The sequence below is a fragment of the Callorhinchus milii genome, unplaced genomic scaffold (assembly GCF_018977255.1).
Source record: "Callorhinchus milii isolate IMCB2004 unplaced genomic scaffold, IMCB_Cmil_1.0 Scaffold15, whole genome shotgun sequence".
NCBI lineage: Eukaryota > Metazoa > Chordata > Chondrichthyes > Chimaeriformes > Callorhinchidae > Callorhinchus > Callorhinchus milii.
In genome coordinates this window covers 9,287,638-9,298,189 of record NW_024704756.1, presented here as the reverse complement: position 1 = coordinate 9,298,189, position 10,552 = coordinate 9,287,638, and the positions used below count along the sequence as shown (strand labels likewise).

Genomic DNA, 10,552 nt, shown 5'->3' with positions numbered 1-10,552 from the left:
ATGTGTGTTTTCAGTATTTTTTTAAAGCTAGTTTTAGTTTAAAAGGCAATTTATATATATAGGTTGTAAAACTCTCTAAGTAATTACTTTAGTAATCAGTTGTTTAATATTTCTCACTAATCCTTTTTTCTAATAACACCTGATAAATTACTTGTATGATGAAATTCTACATAAGTTGTTGAATTCTACCTAAATTGTTGAATTTTTTGTAGGTTATAAAAGAACTTTTGAGGAAACCAAATTCAAAATTAAGAGTATTTAAGAGTTTGCCAAATTTTCTACTCTTTGAAATGCTAAAAATCATAGAGCAAACATAGACTCAGGTGGCAATTTTAGCCCCGATAATAAATATTACAAAGATATTATGCAGTTATTAGTGCAGGTACAGACTAATTATAACTTGGAAAATCATTTGTTTGTTGCATAATAGTTATGTTGTGGTTTACAAATGCAAACCTGTGACATCTTTTCCCACCTTATCACATTTAGTATTGCATTTAATTGTCATGATAAGGGCAAATCACAGAAAAAAGGTAGATTCTACTTCGAATTGTGCCATTCTGTCGTTCTTCTAAGGTTGGAGGTCAAATGTAGCATAAAGTTGCAGCAGCCTTATCTGTGTGTTTATGATTAGAATAGGGAGAACAAAACTCGTCCTCAAGATCACAAGATTGGTCTGGATGAAGAATACCTTTTGGCCCATTCTATCGCATTCCTCCAGAACACCCACCCTACCATCCCCTCATCAGGGGTAAATCAGTTGAGGCTGAAATCAACCTGGGAAATGAGCTGTTTCTTCAAGCTTTCTGAATTAAGGCAATTTCCAATCATGCACACAATATTAATTTGCAATAATGTTTTTCAGAGATGATACATATACGACCGAATCAATTTTTCCAGGTCAATTTTTAAAAATGATTTTAAAGTTTAATGTACTAGGGACCCAACACAATTAGTGTTTCATTAACATTCGTGTTCATGGTTGCACTGTTTCTAGCCTTACTCTACCTATCGTTCCGGGATTTGTAGAATAAAAGATTTCTACTCAAATTGTTTTTAACCCCTTTGATGTCATATTGAGGTTTAAGCTGCATATGATTACATCCTCCATTTGTACAGCGATTTTACCGGAATGCTCAACACACTAAAAAAAATAAAACTCTTTCACAAATGCTCTATTTTAAGTATTTTATTAATTTTAAAACAGATACTTACAAATAGCCATTAAGAGATTTGGCTTCCTTAGATATTTTACATTCACATGTAACAGTGGGTATTTCGAGCATTCTAAGCATTATTTGACAGCTGTATCTGTTCTAAACAATATTTTATTACCTATCACAAGGAGATTCGTGACAAACTAAGCTTAATAAACTACATCTGCATGCTTATTAAAAAAACATAGAATGCAACACTTTAAAAACAATTCTGTCGAACGTACCACTTAACAAAAACTTTCGTTTTACCACTGAGGTATCTGAGACTTCATACATGGAAATTGAAAATAAACTTTAAAATGTAATATTCAATGCTATACAATGATTATACTGTACTTCAGGATGCAAAACACTCAATCCCAGCGCTTGTACCTTTTTGCTAGTTAGCTATATTTCCTATTTGCTCATTATATAATGAATAAAAAGGGAATATTTGATTTCCACAATTAGGTTTTTGCTATGGAAGTATGATACAAATGCTTTTATTTTAAAAATGCAATGGAAATCAGAACACTGACACTGTACATACTGTAATATACAATGTATAGCAATGTGTGGTCCATGAAGGCTATTTCATTGATACATGATATTGGTACATTTATTTCACAACTAAATGAAAAATGATGACACCAGCACACTATTCTGATAATCCTAGCATCATTATTCTGATAGCATTGAAACAGTGTATGTGATGTGATATAGAATTCTAAGTGATAGCAACAGGAAGATTTTGAATAATTCATATGAGTGTTACTGCTGTATATTCTACACCCTGTGCCAACCAAGTGCCTGTTTATTTTTTCCCAAAAGAATTAATGCAATCATAATGATCCATCTAAAGCTTTGATTTGCTAATGATGAAAACAGATTTGTTTGACAAGAATTGTGTCTTTAACAGTTACTGTACTTGTAGGGACAGATTTCATCACATCAAATCAATACCTTCATAGTCCACAATGAAAGAAGTACCCCGTGAAAAATCACATTCAATTTCTTTTTCAATTAATACTTATAAAAATTGATGACAGCTTACTAGATCAACAAAAACAACTTGCATTTATATGTATGAGAGCCCAGACACACCTTTTCTCTCTCTGGTTTGCTTATTTTGTTGCAATTCCACCCCCCCCCCTTTGCATCATTAATACCTCTTTAACCCATCATCCCCTGTCCTCTACTCCATTTTCTCCTTTGTTTTCCTTGCCCTGCCTCCCCTTTTGTTAGCCCTTAAAAGCTTCTTCCTCCCAACATGCCCCAGGTCTGACAAAGAGTCGTGGACCCGAAACATTGACTCACTTTCCTTTCTCCATAGATGCTGCCTGAGCTGCTGAGTGTTCCTGGCGGTGGCGGAGTCCGACACCGAGCCAGGGAGAAGGGAAGGGGGAAGGTGTCCTTAAAGCATGATCAAAAAGGAAGGTTTTTAGGCAGAATGCTACAGATGCTGGAAATCATATTTTTAACACATGACAAAATTAAAACAACATAGCTATGTGGCAAGCAAGGCTGGCTTTGGCTCATACAAATAACTTTCCACATAAAGACAAAAAAACGCTGGTGCACAAAGGAACTCCTTTTGGGTTGTCACTTCTCTCTTTGATTTCCCTCCCCGCGCCCCCCCCACAATAAGGTAATAATAATAATCCTTGCATTTGATATAGCTCTTTTCATGTCTTCTAGACGTCTCAGAGTGCTTCACAGAATATGCTGCAAAGTGAATTGACCGTATATTTGTGGGTGAAATGTGGCAGCCAATTACTCACAGCAGTCAAACAGTCGTGGATTGAAAATGACCAATTTATTATTGTTTTGGAGGGATTATTATGTATTATTATACATTAAGGTAATGTATTGAAAAACACCTATTGAAAAGCGACAGTGATGGTTTGGAAAGTATTGCCCCATTTTTCTGTATTGCATAAAATAACAACTCATAATAATAAAGGAGATAGTAATAGAGGAGCCGAAACATCATTATTCTCACTGTAATGAAGCAAATGGATAAATGACATGCAATGCTCTTCAATCAGTTCCACAATGCGTTCACATCTCCCACAAATTCACTTTACAATATATTCTGTGAAGCGCTTTGAGATAGCTAGGAGAAGTGAATGGTGCTATAACAAACGCAAGGATTATTATTATTTATTATTATATAACCAGAAGGCATTCTCTAAATTTACTTCCTCTTCATGACATAATAAGAAAATTTTGCTCTAGCAAACTGCTGCATTTGGAAAAAATGTTAGGAATATGGTGAGAGATATCAGAATCTCAGAGATACATCAAGGTCCACGTAATGCACTGGAGCACTGGATTTAGTTGTCATCGCTGTTACGTTTCTTTGGCTGATCTGGAGTGGTGGCATCATCATTTTTTTCCTGTTCCATCAGGCGGCCGATTGACCGTTTATTGGACATCTGATTGCTTGAGACAGAACTCTTTCTACGGAAGGAGGACGCTAATCTTCTCCTGAAGTTCTCCCCAGAGAAGAAGTACAAGAGTGGGTCAAAGCAGGTATTGGCCGTTGCCAGACAGAGTGTGACCACCACAGACTTCTGCATATAAATAATTTCATCGCAATTCTCCCCCGCTTGGAAGAGGGAGTGGAGGTGCACTGTGCGTTGAATGTGATAAGGCATGAAACTGACCAGAAAGGCAGTCAGCACAATGATAATCAGATGTATTGCCTTTCGGCGTGATGCTTTCTTCTTGTTAATGGCTGCTGTGCTTTTCAACAAGGACTTTACAATAAACGCGTAACAAATAATAATGATCAGGAAAGGGATGATGAAGCCTAGAATTAGAGAAATGTAGTTCAGGGTCAAAAGGGTTTTAAGACCTTTAGACACAGCCTTTTTTGAAGAGTGTGAAGGAGGTTCGAAGCACTTTGTTTTATTCCCATCAATGTGAGAACCCTTCATCAGAAATGGGGTGCTTGTCAGCATGACAAAGATCCATATCACACTGCAGACAATTTTGGCTTTCTTAATGTTCACTATTTTCAGGTTCTGAACAGGAAACACAATGGCTATGAAACGAGTAAAACTCATTGCCGTCATGAAGTAAATGCTGCAGTACAAGTTGACATAAAAAGCATATGAACTGATTCTACACATGAAACTCCCAAAAATCCATCTGCCTTTGGAGGAATAGTAAGCCACACGCAAAGGCAAGGTACACACGCACAGCAGGTCTGATATTGCCAGATTCAGCATGTAGATATTGAACGCTGTTCTCTGTTTGAAGGTTTTCACAAGTACGTATAATGCAAAACTGTTTCCTGACAAACCCACAACAAAGATAAAAGAGTAGATGGTGGAATAGATCTGATTTCGGAACTCATCAATTGATGGACAAGTGTGCGATTCATTACTGGAACTGTTAGTATAGACTTCTGTCATTTTAGGTGATTTGCGTTGGAAGGAAAAGTCTTCAGATACTAGAAAATGAAACATAAGGATAAAAAACATTAGTTCAGTAGAAACTGTCTCACGAAGACATACATATTGAATCTCTCCAGGTTGTTAATAACTAATCTATTTTCACAAATCTCTCTAGAAAACCCTGTTTTGGACGAGGTTAAACCAACCTCTTGCGTATTTATCAGTTGGAGGTTAAAGGTCCCATGGCCTAATTCAAAAACGGAAGGCAGTTTCTCTTGGTATTCTGTCTAAGAGTCTCCCAGATTTCATTGGTGTGTTATTGCTATGGGCAAATTCTCTGCTGCATTTGTCTACAAATACACAAGTGTAGTGACTGTGTATTTGCAGACATTTGGATGTGATATGGCATTAAATCAAATGCAAGGAATATTATTATTAGTTCAATTATAGTCAAAACGAGCTTAAGCTGAATAAAAACAGCATGTTACATTTTGCAAAGTTAGCATAATGTATTGAATAATCCTTGCATCTGATATAGCAACGTTTGTGTCAGTACAACATCTCAAAGCACTTCACAGGACTTGCTATAAAATGTAGTAATTGGGTATTTGTAGCCAAACACTTTGCTCACAGCAATATGTCACAAACAGCCATGAGTAAATAACCAATTTTAAGTGGCCATGGCACCAGGACCCAATGTGAGTTGAAGTTTCGGTGCAGAGGACCGATCCTACCAATCCTAAAATATAAAGCTTTCTGTACTTTGGTAGATCAACCAAATATTTTTATATTGAAAACAATGGTCAGAAAGGCCTGAAAGGTCAATTTAATTCCTAAGTGTGTAGATGCTTTATATGAGAAACTTTTCATGTTGATTCAAATGAAAGGGAGCTTAAAACCATTCTATTAAATTTTGCTTTTAACATTTCCCTCTGAAAATCAAAACGTTGTTATTTCAATAATTAAACACACACACTGTACCATATAACACAATAACAGGCAGTAAATCTCACACAGTTAAAAATAAAATCTGAAAATATCAATGTAAAACTGTAAAAATCTACAATTAATGTAGAAAACTGTCCAAATCAACAGCAGCCTAATGGGCAACTGAAAGAGGAAACCAGGGTAGATTTGGGGACATGATTCTGTGTGATCTTTTACCAGGGAAAAGAAACATTCCGTTTTATTTCATTAAAACTTATCATTAGATATTATGATTTGATAAAACGTTCCTTATTCATACGGTTAATAGCCAAGGAGAGTCATGTGCCTATGGAATGGAATAGCAAAGTTACTAAATGGTTAACCAGTTACAAGTTTGTCCTGGGTCAGCCAGCAGAGGGAAGTCACAACACGTTACAGAGAAATGTATAAAATGGACCTCTTTAAATTTCATCGCAATGTAATTGAAACTACGAGACTTTACTAATAGTTCCTATTAAAATGGTCATTGCTTTAGTTCCGATTCAAATTTGGTTTTGCTCTCGCTAGTAGTTCAGGTGACTGGTTGATGCATGAAATTGAACATTGAACAATTGAATGCATGGTTTATGCATCATTTTACTTGTTGGTTCAAATAACTAATAATTAACAAGCACCATGAATCAACTTCACTTTGCATTCAGCATCAAACTCAAAAGCTATAACATTTAAGTGATCTAAAGACTGTCACATCTTTTCATACTAGGGACACCATTCTCAGCATCAACAGTGAGTGACTTTACTTCAGCTCACTATACAGTAAATATTTTTGAATATTTAAATACTTTCTTGATTTTTGGACTGCATCAGAAGAACAATTTTAGCCAGGATGGTTTTCAGTTGCCAGCTTGACTCCCAAGGACCAGCAAAGTAACTTCATTGTCAGAGTCAAAAGTCAAATTCTGGAGAAATGTATTTGTAGATTTCTGTACATAACTGAGTTCAGTCTCCAAGAGATGCTGTAGTTAACTGTCTTCAGTGTTTAACATTTAAGCCACAGCAGTTTACATTTCTGTGCTCTGGACACCAAAAAACATTTTAAAAAAAGCATCTCCTCCAAATCCCCTCACATACTGAAGACTGTTTTAAACCTTTTGATTTTTTTTGATAACATTTTATGAATTGAAGTAGTACAACCTAGGGAATTGCTTCCTAGTTGCACATAAAGAAATCACCTTAGTTGATCTGTCTATCAGGTAGACTCAGCTTACATTTATGTGAAGCCATCAATACATAACAACCTGACTGCTTGCACATCTAAATCTACTTAAGATCAATGAGTTTGGCTGGAGATTGTGCTGAATAAAGTTAATGAAAGAGGGAAGGTAAATTTCAAAGATCCTGAATTAACAAATCAATATCCTATTCAAACCATGATTTTGTATTTTGAGAGCACACAGACCTCCCCTTTCCCAGTTTCAAGAGCATGAGTCACTAGTCTGATCTATGTACAGTACTTTCTCACACCTCCTGGCCAGGTGCGAGAAAGTACTGTACATAGATCAGACTAGTGAGGATATGTGATCAGATTTACCCTCTCCCTGTACCTTCTTGCAGCAATCTACATAGCGTACAACATTGTGTATCTCATGACTCCCTCACCACAATGTCCTCTCCTAACTTGATATTCTAATAATACAGTGCAAAGATAAGAGAAGTTAGAAGTGAAGCAATGGGCCAGTGATAACAAGAACAGAATACATAATACTGTTTGCTCCAATGGAATTGTTATATTCTAATTCTGCTATGATTAAAAACAACTTAGAGCTTAGAGTGGGAGTCAAGCCAGAGGCACTGAGATATGCAAAATTGAGTTCCAGAGAATATTTGTGGGTGTTTGACCAACACATATACAGTCAATTCACTTTACAGTATATTCTGTGAAGTGCTTTGAGACGTCTAGAAGACATGAAAAGCGCTATATTAAATGCAAGGATTATTATTAATATAACTTATTATCATCTTATGTTGAGTCCTGTTGTTATGTCAAATACAACAAATAAGCAAAATATAATATTGGTTAAAAGTATTCTAAGTATCTAACATTTAAATCAACACTCATTTATTTGCATATAGCTGAGGGGAAATTTTGAAACAGGATCTGAAGTGTACAAAATAGCTGTGGTCAAATTTATCTAAATTTCTCAACTAATATAGACATTATAAACAGAGGAAACAAAATAAGCAAACAGCTTAATTAATTGCAAAAATTGCACATTTAGTTGAACCATATCCAATGTGTTTTGTAAACTAAAACGGAAACTGTCATATCAGCCGTATCCATTAATACCATTTATGGCATTGCAGCATGAATTTCCATTCCAATCATATAGTATCTTATAAGTAAATATCGCTCCCTTCTAAGCATTCTTTATGTTCTGAATCCAGTCATTTAGCATAATTTTGCTGAAAAACCTTTATTTCAGCAATAGAAGCTTTCCCGGTGCAGCGGTTTCCATTAATAATACTAATCCTTGCATTTGATATATTTCCAGACGTCTCAAAGCACTTCACAGAATATACTGTAAAGTGAGTTGACTGTATATTTTGTGGGCAAAACACAGCAGCCAATTGCAGAAAGTAGTGTCCCACAAACAGTCGCGGATTGAGTGACCACATTTATTTTTTAAGGGATCCGACAATCGACTAACAATCAGGTTCCTACTTACTGCTAGATGAACACAGGCAAGCGGAGTCAGGAAACTTGCCCAATGTAGAATAATTAATTATTCTAATTTTTAAGAATTCAAATACAAATTCAAATTCAAATTCAAATATGTATGTATATAATACATACAGTATATATATTTCACTCAATCATCAAATTTGCAAATCCATTTGCCTTTCTCTGACTCACAGTATAATTGAGCAATCTGGTCTCAGAACTAAAGTTTCTAACTAAGTATCCAGTAATTGGAATGGCTCATAATGTATTATTTGCTGATTCACCATTCTTGCCCAGCAAAAAAGCAATTGAATTCAATTGGTCGCACTCTCACCACTGATTGAGAAGGATGTGGGTTCAAGGCCCAAACTCATATTATTACATGCTGACACTTCAATGCAATTCTAGGAATTGCCAGGAATGACATATTTCAGATGTGACTTTAAAGTAAACTTAGCCTAATCAGAGTATGGGGATTGAAGCTGCTTCACTCCTAGCATACGTGAACATGAAATGGGAAGCTGTAGTGTAGCTGCTCCACATTGGTAGCACTATTTTGTTCGGGAACGTGGCAACAATTTGTGCACAGCAATGTCCCGAAAACAGCCTCAAAGTGAGCTTATCGATATTATCTGAAGGGTTGTTCACCAGGAAACTGGAAGAAACTCCTTTTACTTTTCAAACGGTACCAAGGGATCTTTAACGTCCACTTGAACAGGCAGACGGGACCTCGGTTTAATGTCCCATCCAAAGGACGGCATCTCCAACAATGAAGCACACTCCCAGCACACTATTGGCTATCAGCCTAAACTGTGAGATCTAATTGCAACCACTGATTCATGTGTGAAAGCGGTAACAACTAAAAAAAAAGGTGACAACTAAAAGATGCCTAAATGTAATGATTATTTATATATTAAATGCACCTTAAACTCATTGAACTCTCCAAAGAGATGACATGTCTTTCTTGTTTTATCACTTCGTTTTTTATTTTCTCCTCCTAGCACCATGGACAACTTTCACAGCTCGACAAAGCAAGTATGTAATCTGTTCCGAGAATTTAGAAACAACTATAGGCTGCAGTATGCTATACACCACCTAGTCACCACTCCGCATTCTGCAGCAGTACTTAGATTTTACTCACATGCTCACTTATTTCACCCTAAAATCAAGGATTCACAATGCATTAAGTCACAAGTACAAAGTCTTATGCTGTTATAGCCTTAAACATGTTACAGTGACCTGGTATACTGTCATCATTCAGTGTTTTCAATTACATTCATAATTCTGCTCTTCAAATTTAGAAACCTTGTACTTTCCATGAATAGGACAGAAAGTTAACACAATTTTTGAAACTAAATGTAGTGCTGAAAAAGGATAAGAATGATTCAGTTTGAAATGTATTTTCATATAATCCTTTTTTTTATTTTATCTGGATTACATTACCAGCTCTTGAATCACAATGCTCAAAGCACTGGAAAAGGAGCACTTAAGTGAAATAATCTTTCCTCACACACAGTTTACACAATTTAACAATAAGTAAAGTTAAAGTTGAAATTTAAAAGAGTTTAAACTTTGTAAAAAACGAATTGTTAACTAAGTACTTTCTTTTGTGTCTCAACTTTTGCAAAGTTGAGTTCTGTAGTTCATGACAATTTTCTGCTTTGTTATTACACAGATTTCAGAAGTGTTAGTAATCTCCTAAATTCTTTGTAGATTATGCTTTCTTTACAACTTCTTACCTTATAAGTTTACTTTTCACTTGATCTGTGTTCTTTTTATTATGTTCATAAGAATCCCCGAATGTAAAACTACAATACAAAGAGATCTTGCTGCTTAGTTCACTTTCTGCTTCACATAAGCAATAAATGGGTTGCTGAAGTAAAAGCAGGAAATCCTTTCAAATTGTTTGATTAAACTGTGTTTTGTCAAGGAGTATGAAGTACTAGAGTGATCCGCCCCATTTCACAATAATGAACAGGGTTGGCTACTGATTGCAAGCTTAATTAAGTACAGAGTACAACACAGTTCAGTGGCAATTCTCTAAACATGAAATGAATACTTTGGGTGCTAAGGCATTTCTAATTGAAATTGATTCCGTCACAAGCCTAATCTTGTTCTAAAGCAATTCCTGAAATGAACTAACCAAAATATCTCTCTCATCATACAGTCTAATTTTCATACAATTTCTCAGAATTTGTTTGTCAAAAGGAACAATCTTTACGCAATGTCTTTATGATATGAAATTTCACCATAAAAATGTAATGAAAGCTCGCTATTTAGCAATCATCTTATTGATAAGTCTT

General features: G+C 35.5%; 1 protein-coding gene across 1 annotated transcript; it reads right to left on the bottom strand.

The window, feature by feature from the left end:
* Positions 1-3,016: 3,016 nt before the first annotated feature.
* Positions 3,017-10,146, bottom strand: LOC103177853 (cysteinyl leukotriene receptor 1). The gene is made up of 2 exons (XM_007892221.2): positions 9,989-10,146; positions 3,017-4,656 (listed from the first exon to the last, which is right to left on the bottom strand). Exon 2 carries the CDS (start codon positions 4,616-4,618, stop codon positions 3,533-3,535), a length of 1,086 nt encoding a protein of 361 aa, XP_007890412.1. The 5' UTR covers positions 4,619-4,656; positions 9,989-10,146; the 3' UTR covers positions 3,017-3,532.
* Positions 10,147-10,552: the final 406 nt, after the last annotated feature.